The 15,437-nt window shown below is 39.2% G+C and overlaps 1 protein-coding gene across 1 annotated transcript in view; it reads right to left on the minus strand.

The window, feature by feature from the left end:
* The window catches only part of LOC124804778 (flavin reductase (NADPH)), a 66,862-nt gene extending 52,291 nt beyond the window's left edge, over positions 1-14,571 (minus strand). The window contains exons 1-2 of the mRNA XM_047265103.1: positions 14,415-14,571; positions 10,334-10,498 (exon numbers count right to left, since the gene is read on the minus strand). Coding sequence (XP_047121059.1) covers positions 10,334-10,498; positions 14,415-14,496 — 247 coding nt within the window. The 5' untranslated portion in view covers positions 14,497-14,571. The remainder of the gene's footprint in view (positions 1-10,333; positions 10,499-14,414) is intronic.
* Positions 14,572-15,437: the final 866 nt, after the last annotated feature.

The raw sequence follows: 15,437 nt of genomic DNA on the forward strand, positions 1-15,437 counted from the left end.
CAATATATACAGTAAGGACAGAGAAGCTGAAAGAACTCTGCTTATATGCTGATGTCAATCATCAGACTCTTCTATCTCACTCAAAAACAAGATGGTTGTCATTAATGGCCGCAGTTGCAAGAATTCTTAGGCTTTGGATTACATTAAAACAATTTTTTGATGCTGAAGATGGGCCACCTAAAATAATTTCAGATTTTTTTCAGTAGTCTGACCAGTGAAATATATTTCAAGTTTCTGCAGTCAAACCTAGCTCTGTTTGGAAAAAAATATACAAAAAGTGTGGAGAAGAATAAAGTCTCAGTAGCTGAAATAAGAAATATATTAATCGACACTCAAAGATGTCAGAATGAAAGGCACACTGCCAATTTTACTGACATGCAAACCAAGATGAATTTGAACAAATCAAAGAATGAGAACCCTAACTAAGAAATAATTTATTTGCTTTTCAAATCTGAAGAAGACTCAATGGCTTCCTATACCATAGCATTTGATTACTTAGAGAAATGGGCTATTTCTTTTAATAAATATCAAGTATTTGACTGAATGATGCTGTCCAAAAGAAGATGATTAAAAACACTATTACATACCTGACTAAAAATGGTGTCAAGATTCCAGGCAACAATTGTCTTCAGGAATATATGCATCTGTAGAGATGTTTAGAAACTAAGCATGACTTGGAAGAACGGAAGTCTAAACACTCCATGGAAGGAAGGTGCATTTACTTTCTTAAGGAACCCAAATATCCTGAATACAAATGCCAGCTGCTAAAATTAAGTGAGTATTTGTTTCCTATTCCCACACAAAACGATACTGTGGAAAGAGTATTCTCACTGATGTCAGCCTAGCGGACTGATGAAAGAAATCAGTTGCTGTCAGGGACTATGGAATTAGTCTTACAGTGCCAATTTAACTTGAAGCTGGCTTGCATGGAGTTTTATAAATACGTAAAAGGAAAAAAAGAATTGCTGAAAAAAGTGATATCGTCTGAAAAATATAGTGTACCAACTACTTCTGCCAAAACTTGTTCCATGTAATTGTATTTTAAGTAACAAGTAATCATATTAACTACAATTTTTACTTTATTTCTACACCTTCATCTCAAAGTCTCCTGACAGGGTCCCAGCTAGATACGGCAACCCTATCATAGATGCTTAAATTTGTCATATCTTTACAAAGATTTTAGATTCCTTTTCATATATAACACCTGAGTGTACTGTTTGATGCAAAAAAATAATTCATTGACAAAATAACGTATAATGCAGGGAATAAAATCGAAATAGTGGGGAATGTCGTAAAACAAGAAACTGGAAAGGGCGGATGCAAGTATAATGAGATACAAATCAAATTTGGGGATAGGAAACTAGAAAATCCTTGAATTGGCAAATTTTGTAAATGACTATTTCTTTGGTATTGTGAAAAAGTTGCACCAAAATCTGCCAAAAACACATGTAGCATCCACAATGACTTGCGCAGCAAGCACAATGATGCTGGTCCCAACTAAAGTGTTTCAAATCAGGAAGACAATACAGAAATTAAAAAATAAGAAGTCAGCAGGAATAGATGAGTTTGCTGTCCCTGTTCTGTAGACGTACTTAAGGACCATTCAAGCCCACTAATAAACATAATTAATTAATCCTTTAGTTCAAGTATTTTTCCAGAGTACCTAAAGCACACTCAAGTTGTGTCCTTACTAAAGAAAGGTAATGTGGAGAGTATTGTCACCTGCATTCCAGTTTCACTACTGTCTGCATTCTCAAAGATAACTGGATCAATCACAAAGGATAAACTAATGAATTACATGAATAAATATAACCTTTTTAATGAAGCACAGTTTGGTTTCCGAAATAGTAGAATTACAATGTCAGCCATTAAAGTCTTCACCAAAGTGGTACTTGGAGCATCTGGCTAGGATGACTATCACAGCCATATTCTTAGAATCATCCATGGATTTTGAAAATTGGAAATCTGTGGTTAGGTCTTATGGGACCAAACTGCTGAGATCATCGGTCCCTAAGCTTACACACTACTTGATCTAACTTAAACTAACTTACGCTAAGGACGACACACACACACCCATACCTGAGGGAGGACTCGAGCCTACGATGGGGGAAAGGATTTTGAGTGTCAACCATAAAATAGTACTAGACAAGCTACAAGCACTAGCCGTCAGAGGAATAACAAACAACTCGTTTCAATCTTATCCTGAAAACAGGGTGCAGAAGGTAGAGTTCACAAATCTAATGACGATACATTTTTAGAACAACTGTCAGACAAGAAACCTAAACATAAGGGCTCCTCAGGGTAGTTATAGGGCCCAATTCTGTTCTTAACATATAAAGACTTCCCAGAGAGTATATGGCATGAAGAAAAAGTTCTCTATGCTGTTGACAGCAACATCAGAGTATTACATCAGAACTCATATTAGAGAAGGCAAATGAAACTCTCAAGGATGTTTACGAGTATACAGCATATAGTAAATTAACACCGAACATAAAGAAAACAAACAGTGTGCACTTTAGCTTGTAGAGGGACACAATTCTGATGCATTAAGCATAGGTGGTAAATTTATAGATGGTGTAATAAATGCAAGGCAAAAAAGAATAACCATCTGCATGATTTTCTCTTAGGGTTCCATCACCCATTTGACCACCTAATGTCTTGTGATGACATACCGTTCTCACATGCACTTGATTCTTAACTACAGGATTCAGTTCCAACGATGGAAGACACAAAATACTGATACAGATTTCAAACTGTAGAAACGAGCCACAAGAATAATAACTAGAACTAGTAGTCAGGCTCACTGTAAAGAACTTTTTAAATAAACTGGGCATCCTTACTGCACCAAGTGAGTACGTCCATACATCTACCAACCTGTTGTGTTTATCAGGGAAAACATTACTAAGTATTTCACTAATAGTTCTATGAATAATCATGGAACAAGGCCAGTTTGGAGTTACATTCGCCAATGAAAACTAACGAAAAGCTAAAAATAGTAATTTTTTTTTATCAAGGAACATAATTATATAATAAAGTGCCAAAGGAGATGAAAAACATTACTAAAATAAATCTGTTTAAAAAGGCAGCTAAAACGTTCCTTATTAATGAAACATACTACACAAGCAAAGATTACTTAGAGGATTCATAGTAGTGGTTAATAACAAATCATTCTGTTGCACTAAAATACTGTAATTTTTTTGCAAGAAAATCATGTGCCGAGATCTATAGTGTATGATGTAATGTCTTGTCATTCTCCTGAGTTCAATGTCTCCCTTATCATGCTCACTCAGTTTTTCAGTAGGACTTAGGAGAGGACAAGATTCAGTTTACTGAATGGGCTATAGTTAGAGCAAGGAATATAGGAGCAAGTTCGTGGTTCGGGTACCATCTGCAGGGGTCCTCGATGTGTGCAGTAAAGAAGAGTACAACTGCATTTACATCAAAGGTCATTGTACAATATGGAGCAACCAAATGCATCATATCCTATAGGATGGAGCTCGCTTCATCCAGCCATCTTGATTTATGTTTTCCCACGACACTTCTTGCAAAATGCCAGGAGGGTTCCCTTATCCAGATCCTGACAGCCATGTGTTCTATATTCTTAAACATACTTCTACATTCTGTGCATATTTATATTTTTGAGCTCTTTACTTTCATTGTATTACGATGAACAAATTGTATATCATATTAAGAGTATTCTAGAATAAATAAATAAATAAACCAATCATCCTTGCCCAAATCAATTGCTAGATAGATAACTATTATATTCGCCAAGTCGCCGCTTGATGAGTGGAATTTTTATCTATCCACTTATATTGCACTTTCAAAACTTGATTATTTTTATTGACAAATCAGTTGTTACAATGACTGGCCTGCAGCTGTTTCTGTTTTTTGTGTCCTGGTTTTGTCATCGGTATTATGATAGTCTATACTGTGTGAGGGAAGTTCTCTTTCATGCTTCACTCAGTTAAAAATGTTTAGGATAGGTTTTTAATATAGTCACCAACATGTTTAAGTATTTGATTATGTATGTTGTCTGTTCCTGGATATGTTCCTGTACATTGTTTCAAAGCATTATTTAGTGCCCAGATTGTAAAGGGGGCATTTTAAGTTTCTACTTATTTTGAATTAAAATACAGGATATTATCTTCTGCTAAGAGGCACTGTACAGCGAGCATGGGATGGTCGTTATCGGATACAGACATTTCTGCATTGTATATTGCTAGAAGTTGCCTGAAATCAGAGCAAATGGTCTTAATTTCTCCTTTGTTGGGGATTCCTGGATCATATTAGCGTACTGCTGTAATTTGGTACACACTTGCATAGTTGGGGTATGTGCTTTCATAGAAGAAGTATATTGATCCCAACGTTCTTTTCTCCATTGTTTAACTCGATAATGCTTATGCCCACATTCTTTTGAATAAATTAAATTGTTGGTAGAGGGGTGAGGCCTACATTGTAGACTCCCATCATTCTCCAATGACATCTGTGATCTCTCTGGACCACCATGGGACATGGTCTTTAAGTTATTGTGAACAACTACTTCGATTCGTTTCTTTGGCTATACCCTAATCTACATTTTAGCAGTAAAAGCATACCAGTTGGCCTTCCATAGTCATTAACATGGTAAAAATCATTGTGTTGTAGTATTGTGACTGATTCAGTAACTGTGCAGTGGTCGCCATCACGAAAGTCAACCTGAACAGTTCACTGTATCAAATGTGGAAAGTTACAGCTCTGACAATCATGTCTATTGTAGAATAGGAGCCATAACCAGTACTAAAATGTGTCGGAGGTCCTGAATTCATTCAGGACAGATCGAGATCTTGGTACTATTAGTTACTATCTCACTGTCTCGTGAGATTATGAGCATTTAATTCACCAGTTCTTCCATTCACTTTTCAGTCAGTTTTGTGTGTGTGTGTGTGTGTGTGTGTGTGTGTGTGTGTGTGTGTGAAGACAATTCTCATCATTATGTTGAACTCTAAAGGCTATTGATTCAAGTACAGTGTTCACAGGTATTTGTTCTTGAAAGTGTTTGATTTGACTAGTGTGCAAAATCTCCAGATACACACCCACTATTTATTATATTTTATTCCCAAACACCCATTATTCTCAAATAGTAGGAAGATAAGTCTTCCAAAAACCATTATTTTTGTAGTGCTATTCATATTGTGGGATAATTTGCCATAAGTTTGAGTTAATTCCAGACTGTGATCGAACGTAATCATATCAATTCAACTGAAAAATCACTAAAAAAGTAGATGTGTTGTCAATGAATGTGAAAGTGATATGTATTGACCTGCCAATGTCTCAGTGCCTCCTGAGTGGTTGGCACAGTGTCCTGGCCTGGCAAAACCGACAAATTTATTCCATATTCTGCTCTTATCTTGTATTCTTCTTTGTTTCTCTGGAGGGACACAAAGTGTCTTCTGCTGTATCCGCTGGGAGATTCTAACTGGCTCTGTCAGAGTGTTAATCAAGGGAGATGGATATCTTTTTTAGAGATAGTTTTTTGATCTGGTTGCATGTCTGTAGTTTATAACAAGTGGTGGAGATGATTTTGAAAATGTTGGACCAGGTGTGGTGGAAGCTCTGATTTTCCCAAAATTTGTCCTCATGTCTGCTGCATGTAAGTGTCCATACTTTTTTCTTGCCTTGAGGTATGATAGATAGTCAGTCTTAAATTTTATTCTTGTACTTTTTTTTTTCTTTTTTACATACTAGGAAATTTGATTAACACGGAAGATGGTGTACCAGAGAATTTACATATAGATGCAGTTGTTTTCAAGGACTGACGTTATTAAGTGATCTTCCATAGTTTCCACATTTTGGTTCTGTTATTCAGTGACATGACACATATCCAAACTGAAAACATTGGAAACAACTCATGGGTGGTAGGCTATATGGTCAACCCTCACATATAGATCCACAACTTTTACTTTTTTCAGCACATTTCACTCAGACAGCTTAGATGACAGAGCTTGTATCTATTCAGTTATCTTCTGGATCTTTTTGTAAGTGCCAGACGAAATGTATGTCTCATCATTTTAGATTAGGCTCTTGGCTCCTTGGTTGTCCTGAATGTAAGCTCTCTGTGAAAGATAACTCCTTGGATCATACTCAGGCTTTTATGTGCAGTAATTTTCACAGGTATGACTGCTAATTTTCCACACGTCTGATGAATTGTAATTTTTTGTATCAAAATTTCTACATCTCTCTGTTCACATAGCCATTATGTTTATTTCATTTAATTTGCTTCATTTGCGAAATGTCCGCCCTGATGCCACCTATTCAGATCAAAGTCTCCTCCCGTAGGCACCACTCACAAAGGTCATCTGGCTTGATAGTCACTGCCAGAACTCCTGGTGCTCCTAGAAACAGACTTCTTAACTTTGACATGCATGGGAATTTAACAGGTCTGCCATCATAAGTGCTGTATTTTCATGGGGCTCTATCAAGGACGTACATGCCAATTCCACCACCCCCAGATTGGCTACTGTGCTGCATCTTAAGTGCACTTATGTGTCTATTCAGTTATTGTGCCTGCAGCATCTTTTACAATGTAGGTAAGTTGGTTTTACCTAAAGTGTTCTACAGTGTCTTTCCTCTACCAGTCTGCACAACAGAAAAAAGCAAACAAACAAATAAATAAAGGAGGCCGATCCCATGAAGTGGGGTCAAAAATTACTGCAGCTGAAAAGTTTGTGATCAAAAGTAAAAAGAGAAAGGTGTAAACAAAAGAAAAAACAGTTCAGAAGACAGCTGGATCAATATCAAGGACTGTCAACAAGGGTTTGAAAGTAAGAGGAGAAAGCACAGTTGGAAATGGGGGATTGTGGAACAAAAAGAAAGCAAAGCTAAAATATCTTAAGATCCTCTGTTAGCCATTTATGAAAGAGTCTTGAACCCCTTGAGGCTGGCCAAGTTTATCTCCAGTTAAATGTACCAGTAATTTTTTTGGTACAGTAAGGGATGAGAGCATCAAGAAATTTTTCTGCTAAAACACATTTCATCTGCTCTAGTGTTCTCTTGATCACATGTACCTCTGCATCATCATTAATTGTGAACTCTTTTGATAAATTAATACTGAGGACTCAACTCTTGTAAACCACCAGGCAGAGAAGGTTGTCCCACTTCTTATAACTGTTAAGTGTAAAATACTCTACCTCATATAAGGGGTGATCAAGAAATTTCCATTTGAGAGTGTTGCTGGAGCATACATGTAATGTAGTGTGACTCCAATGTGGATATATATGCACCGACTTGTAGGCAAGCGATTAGTGTGGCATTAATGTCTTTCTGAAGTGCAAATGCAGAAATCTGAATTATGGCAATATCATTATCAAATGTATTCAAACAGGAACAAAAATTTTTAATTCTTTTTTTGGCTGCCGAAGCACAAATACCAGCAGAAATCCATCAGAGAATGAAGAATGTGTATGAAGCAGCACATCTGTCAAAAACTACAGTTATCAAATGGTGTGCCAAATTCCATGCTGGTTGCAATTCAACCCAAGACAATGACCGACCTCGGAAGCCAGCCCCACTCATTATGTACAACAACAAGGAGGCAGCTGATGCAGTTGGGCAGACAAGTGCATAACCATTTGTGCACTAGCAAAGGGCCTCGACATTACTTTTGGTAGGATGCAACACATAATCCAGAAGGAGTTAAGCAATCATAAGGCCTGTAACCAGTGGATACCCCAGGTGTTGAATGGCAAATAAAGAGCAAACTGGACGGCTGTTTGTCTAAAGCATCTTCTATGTCCGTGAGTACGTTGTTGCAGTCAACAAAAGCTGGTGCCACCACTGGGAACCAAGGTCAAAAGCGTCGACAATACAGTGGTGCATCCATCGTCCCTCATCCCAAAAAAGTTCAGCTTCTACTGGAAGGGTGATGCTCACCCTGTTCTTTGCTTACCGGGATCTATTGCCTATTTATTTTAAGGCACGTGGTGTCTCCATTACTTCATAATAGTATTCTGTAATGCTGGAGGAATTATGACATGCAACTACGGTGAAATGTCTGAGAAAAGTGTGACAGGGTGCTGCTGCTTCATGATAATGCATGTTTCCATATCACAAATGTCGTAACACAGAAGTTATCGTAACTCAAGTGGGAGACATTGGAGCATCTGCCCTATAGTCCTGATCTCTCCTCCCCAAGTGATTATCACACATTCAGCCCCAGAAAAGGCCTTGAATCGTCAATGATTCCTGTTGGATGAGGATGTGCAAGAAGCAGTTACTGACTATTTCACTTAGCAGGAAATGGTGTTTCACCATACAGGTGTCTTCAACCTGGTGCATTGGTGGAATGATTACCTCAACGCTCGTGGTGACTTTGCCTGACTCTGATACCGATTCTGGACTGTACAGCATTTGAATGGACACTCTTTGATTGCTCCATATATACTGCTGAAAGTAAAAAATACTGGGCGACATCATAAATGTCCAGTGTAGGAATCGACCACACCCCTGCATGCCACACCACACCAAGTGAAACTAGGTCTCCTTTCATGGGGATCCCAAATGACTGCCACTTGTGGGTGATTTACGAATGTGTCTTCCTAATATGAGCCATCAACTAGTACAAATGAAGATGCCAAATGGATACTTGTGGCTCATCACGCTCACCACAAAGTCTCTGTCAGGGAAATGGTTCTATAGGTCTACATGCCCAGCATTACCAACTCAAGGTAGACAGTGTCTATAATCTAGAATGAGATTTTCACTCTGCAGCGGAGTGTGCGCTGATATGAAACTTCCTGGAAGATTAAAACTGTGTGCTGGACTGAGACTCGAACTCAGGACCTTTGCCTTTCACAGGCAAGTGCTCTACCATCTGAGCTACCCAAGCACGACCCACGCCGCGTCCTCACACCTTTACTTCCGCCAGTACCTCGTCTCCTACTTTCCAAACGTCACAGAAGCTCTCCTGCAAACCTTGCACAACTAGCACTCTTGGAAGAAAGGATATTGCGGAGACATGGCTTAGCCACAGCCTGGGGGATGTTTCCAGAATGAGATTTTCACTCTGCAGTGGAGTGTGCGCTGATATGAAACTTCCTGGCAGATTAAAACTGTGTGCCGGACCGAGACTCGAACTCGGGACCTTTGCCTTTCGCAGGCAAGTGCTCTACCATCTGAGCTACCCAAGCACAACTCTCAGCCTGTCCTCACACCTTTACTTCCACCAGGAAGTTTCAGTGTCTATAATTTTCATACCCATACAAAGTCATTCAAATATTAGGAGCATTATTCTAGATTCCTTGTAATGGACATCACATTGTTAGTGGCCACAGCAGACAATTAGTTGGTTGCATGTTCCACTGATCAATCGCTTGGTATGGTAACCATTACAGGAAATACGGAAGTGTCCGATCCCGCCCGTCTGCTTTGACCCATGACGTCACAAATATGGCGGAAACAAAAACACACACACACACACTTTCCACAAGAAGCCTAATGACACTAACGGGACAAGCGCGGGAAATGGGGTGTTTTGGGTGGGGGGCAAACTAAATATAAACAAATTTAGACGCCTTGCGTAGCTACAAGGTGTAAGTGACGACAGCCATGCATGAATACCCACCCACCTCCCCAGGGGTCGTAACCCCTGCAACCCATAGAAGATAAAGATGCTTCAGTAGCCGATTAGTGTTTTTTGTCTTTAAAAAAAAAAAACTCATGGGATAGAAGGAACAGATCAGAAAAGTAAATAAAATAAGATAAAACAGAACTGGAGACAGCCACACTCAAACCAAACTCCGCGCTGTCATGACGTCACACACGACAACACCCTTACGTCACGGGTCAAAGCCGACGCGTGGGATCGGACGCTTCTGTCGACCCCCATTACATTGTGGAATGTGAGTGAGACGTCCCCAGACATCCCAATTGTGGTTGAGTCCCTGAGTATTATTCCTCCAAGTGGTATCATACACTCTCATAAAAGACACCTGCAAAGTGTTCCTTGTGTATGAAATCTGGTTATATTGTCACTTACAGGTTATCAATGGTGGAACAATATCTTCTAAATCCTATGAATGGTTAAAGAGCTGATGGATTTGAGAACCCAGGCAAAACATCAGTACATCACCCCATTCAAGAGCTTTTCTATACCACTACTGAGGGTAAAACTACAACAACCAATTCACCATTCACTTAAGATCTCAATAGGCCATATCTTACCATATCTTTTTTCCAATGTCTATGTATGTAAAATGATGACAACAACAGCACTCATAAAGATGGATAACAAATAAAATATTTCTTTCATTGCCCTACATGCATCTCAAAACAGAGATAACAGAAATGAATTTACTTAAATCATTCCGTGTGCCCAGTGTTACAACAACAGCATCCTGTCCAGCTACTGTTGCTTTCACATCCTCTTCCTTAGTGACATCACCCTTCACCACCTCAACTTTATTCCTTAACGCTTCTGGCATTTTCTCTGGGTCCCTCAACAATGCTCGCACCTGGCAGCCTGAAAAACAAATAAAAACTTAAATACAGTTGCTTTCACCAAAGATGAGAGAAACAGGCAGTAACCTTGAAGTGGTGGGAGATGATTTTGCGAAATATGATGTGGTAGATACGTTATTAGCTTTTCTTCTGGTCCAAATACATTGTACTTGGACATATATGTTTCAGTCACATATTAAGTCATAGGACAGTGTGATTTTTTTTTCCTCCACCGGTATTCAAGACAAAATGCAAATTAAATAAAGAATTTGGTATTTTGATTTTACTGATCATTTGTTTGATTTTTATTGATTCCAGTAATCCTGCTGTGTGTTGATACACGTGGATATGGAACAAGTAACAATTATAGTTTGTATAAATATTGTTACTAACACACAATTAGGAAAAAACAATAAATATGGGACAAGTTACAATTACACTGTAATAAACTCTGTAAGAGAAAACAATGGTTACATCTGTAGAATTGAATTACTCAGCTAAAAACTAATAACATTTAAGAAAATATTTAACTTGATTATTTCAGAGTTGTATTCATATATTCTACTACTGTATAGAAGCAGTTCCGATGCATTATTTTTAACACACAAAGGAATTACAGACATTAGTTCAAAGGTTGCACTGATTTAAATCAATGGGGAAAGTTGAAAATTTGTACTGGACTGTGATTTTAAACCGGGTCTCCCATTTACTAGGCAGATGTTCTGACCACTAAACCATCCAGACACAGGGGTCAATGTAGCTGCACAGACTACCCTAACATGCCTCCTGCCAGGCCTCAATTCTCAACTTATCAACACACAATTAATATACTGCATCTACCCATTATTCTCATTACTCATGGCATTTCATTGATTCCCATAAGAGCTTGACCCTGGTGTGCATCCGTACTAAAGACATCATTCGCCACCTTCATTTTAATTATATATAAGTGATGTCTGTTCTTTCGAATATATAGTATTATTTTCACTTTTACTCTGAATCATTTTCTATTCAACTTTAAGTTATTGGGCAGCTTGTTGTATAGAAGAAGTCCCATGTATCTTACATTGTTACATCGTTTACATAGCCGTTGACCAATTATCGTTGGAATGATGGGTCTGATGACACTGGCTATTTTTATTTTCTTAAAAATAGCAAATTTTCATCAATAAAACTATCTTCTGCACAATAAACATCTCTGTGTGAAATCCAGGATGGAATAACGACAATATTACAAAAATGATAGATTGCTATTCTCCGTATAGTGGAGATGTTCAGCTGCAAACAGGCACAACAAAAAGTGTGCTAAACAAGTAAGTTTTCAGAAAATAGGCCTTCTTCTGGAAGACGGACACACACACACACACACACACACACACACACACACACACACACACACACACACACACACCACCACCACCACCACCACCACCACCACCACCTAGGCCAGGCTGCAGGCAACCGCACATGATGGGAAAAGCAATCTGGGTGGTAAAGGTGGGTAAGGAAGAGGCTGGGGCGATGAGGGAGAGGGATAGGAAGTAGCAAGGTACAGTTGGGGTAGACACTATTGCCACTTGTGGGAGCATACAGGTACATTGTGGGGAGAGAGTAGAGCAGCTAGGTGCAGTCGGAGGGGAGTGGGGTGGGAGCAGACAGTGAGAGGGCATACATAAAAACACTGTGGGTGTGGTGGTGGAACAGAAGGCTCTGTAGTGTTAGAGTGGCAACAGAGAAGGAGAAAGGTGGGTGAAGGACAGCGACTAAAGAAGTTTCAGGCCAGAGGAGTTATGGGAACGTAGGATTTATTGCAGAAAGAGTTCCCACTTGTGCAATTTAGAAAAGCTGGTGTTGGTAGGAAGGATTGAGATGACACAGACTTGAAGCAGACATTGAAGTGAAGAGCAGTGTGTTGGGAATCATGTTCAGCAACTGGATGAGCCAGCTGTTTCTTGGCCACAGTTTGTCAGTGGCCATTCACATGGACAGCTTGTTGGTTGTCATGCCCATGTACAATGCCGCACAGTGGTTGAAATTAGCTTGTAGATCACATGACTGCTTTCACAAGTAGCCCTGGCTTTGATGCGATTGGTGATGCTCGTGACTGGACTGGAGAATGTGATGGTAGGAGGATGTGTGGAACAGGTCTTGCATCTAGGTCTAGACCAGGGATATGAGCCATGAGGCATGGGGTTGGGAGTAGGGATGGACAAGGATACTGTGTAGGCCCAGTGGGTGGTGGAATACCACTGTGGGAGGGGTTGGAAGGATAGTGGGTAGGACATTCCCCACCATGTCACTCTATGCTTCCACACGCAGCACTTTACTGTTCCCCACCCCTATTCTGCTATCTCTGCCCTAGCCTCCTACTTACCCCCACCAACCAGACTGCTTCTCCCATCATATGTGGTTGATTGAAGTCTTATCTTGGTGGCCAGAGACAGTGATCATGAGTGTGTGAGTTGTGTTTGAGTGAATGTGTGTGTTGTCTCCTCTGGAAGAAGTCCGTTTGGCCAAAAGCTTACTTGTTCAGCGGTCTTTTTGCTGTGCCTGCCTGCGACTCAGTCTCTCCACAATATAATGAGTAGTGATGTATCCTTTTCATAATATTGTCATCTCTGTGTGAGACAGCTCAAAATGGAATGCAATACATACGTAAGTATTGAGTGTACAAGTACAACACATGCACATTTTAGTTCTTTGACCTCTCAGACTTTACTCAGGACATCAAATGCTTAGCAAAATCTATTGTCTCTTTAAGAACCTTTTTTGTATGTAAAGTATAACTGACCCACAAACTGAAGAATTTAGTGGTTATCTACTAGTCAGTAGGTTCAGTTTCAAATCTGACAACATATATCCTTGACAAAACTATATGTGATTGGCGAAAATTTATGAACAGTACTGTTCTTATTTTGTAACAGTTTGTTTGTGTTTAGCCAATTTACCAGCTTGGAATGTGTGTCAGAAATCTTGTTAGGAAGCTCACTGACACATTGCTTTGGTGTACTTGTATCAACAGCAAACATTCCTGCTAGATCTTTTTTAAATGCTCTGGGGCAGATCATTGATAGATATAATAAACAGAAATGGCCCAAGTTGCTCCTTTGACTGCATACTTTCACATTTCTGTGATAACTTTTTGTACTCATTCTGAGTGACATGATCTAAATCAGTCACTGCATTTTTTCCCCTAATTCCACAGTTCCGTAGTTTATCCAGAAGAAGGCCTAATACGTGGTTGATGGGGTTTAAAGCCTTAATGAGATCAAGGAATACTTATGATATATGCTTTCTCTCATTGAGTACACTATAAAATTCATTTAGAAATGTATATAGGACCCCATTTATTGACTTCCGTTTTCGAAAGCCAGACTGATGAGTACTCAATTAACACTAGCTTTCCAGGAATTTTATAGCGCATTCTTACACTGCTTTCTGAAGAACCTTGGTTATGCTTTATTGGATCGAGAGTGGACTGTGCTTCTTAACATCACTCTTTCACATTTTCAAAGAGGGGAACCACTTTGCTGTCTTGACAATGGAGTTACAGAAACACAGGAATAATAATGTGCTCACCAACTGAACAAACATGGAATTCAAATCTATTAGGTACATTCAACGCTCAGGTTCCTTGCAGAAGTAACTGAAATAAAACCGATAGCAAACATCACATACTGTACGTAAATCGAGTCATTTTGCAGTCATTACAAAACCGGCGTTTAATCGCTTATTTACTCTATATATAAATATCCCATGTATTGTCATCGATTAATTTAGAGGTACTGGGAAATCAGAAACAATCATGAATCAATATCAACGGAGAAGAGCCATTTGCACTACTTTCTAAACGTAGTTTAGCGTTGGTATGTTGATATTTCTTTCATGTCACAAGAATAAGAAATCAGACGTTTCCTTATTGTCAAACGATTAATTACCATGTTCTAAAGCGAACTCTGTGGCTTTGATTCCTATCTGGCCGCTGGCACCAAAAATTGCAATTTTTCTAGGAATCGACATAATTCACAACACTGTATCAACAGCCGAATGCCCGCTCCAGCTAGGTCAAATTCATTAAAAAAACGTGACTTGCGCACTCACAAAGATAAACCAGTGAAATTCTTTGATTTCTACAATCACCGTATTATTCAGTTCAATGTAAGGAAAACTTTGAAAAACAAACACATTGTCTCAATTTTAATACAAAGTAACAATCTCAGTTTTGACATCTTGATGTTATAAAGCTAAGAGTCGTGTGCTAACATGGACGAATGTAGAAAAACAATTAGAATTGGAAACGAATGTTGCGATCTAATGGACGTATGAAGATAGCGGGAGGATGAAGTTGGTCGATGTATCATGTGCAATGAAAACATTTACATATTTACACTCAACACTAGCTTTTGTCGAAGGTCCGAGTGCCCTAACTGATTTTAATTTTTCGTGGTTCTTTTCGAAAAACGATTAAAGGGCCTTTATGACGCTCAGATCTATCATCCACCAGCAAATTGTACGTGTGTAGGCTTGCTGGATGACCGACAAACCGATTTTGCATGTCGACACGTCTGACCCAAAGGTCCGACCATTCGTCATCCGACTTTTACACGCGTGCCTTTATTTGCATGTACTTTTACGAGAGATACTGTAGCTGCTCTCATTTCAAAGATATGCTTTGGATGGAAGCACCTGAGTGAGGCCATGTTGGAATTTGTTGGTTGGTTTGGGGGAGGGGATCAAACAGTAAAGTTATCGGTCCCATCGGATTAGGAAAGGATGGGGAAGGAAGTCGACCGTGCCGTTTCAAAGGTACCATTCCGGCATTTACCTTAACGGTTTACGGAAATCAGGAAAGCCTAAATCACGATGGCCTGACACGGATTTGAACCATCCTCCTCCCGAATGCGAGTCTAGTGTGAAATTTATCAAGTTCCTATTTTGTGCGTTTTGTATTACAACCACAT

The sequence above is a fragment of the Schistocerca piceifrons genome, chromosome 1 (genome assembly GCF_021461385.2).
Source record: "Schistocerca piceifrons isolate TAMUIC-IGC-003096 chromosome 1, iqSchPice1.1, whole genome shotgun sequence".
Taxonomy (NCBI): Eukaryota; Metazoa; Arthropoda; class Insecta; order Orthoptera; family Acrididae; genus Schistocerca; species Schistocerca piceifrons.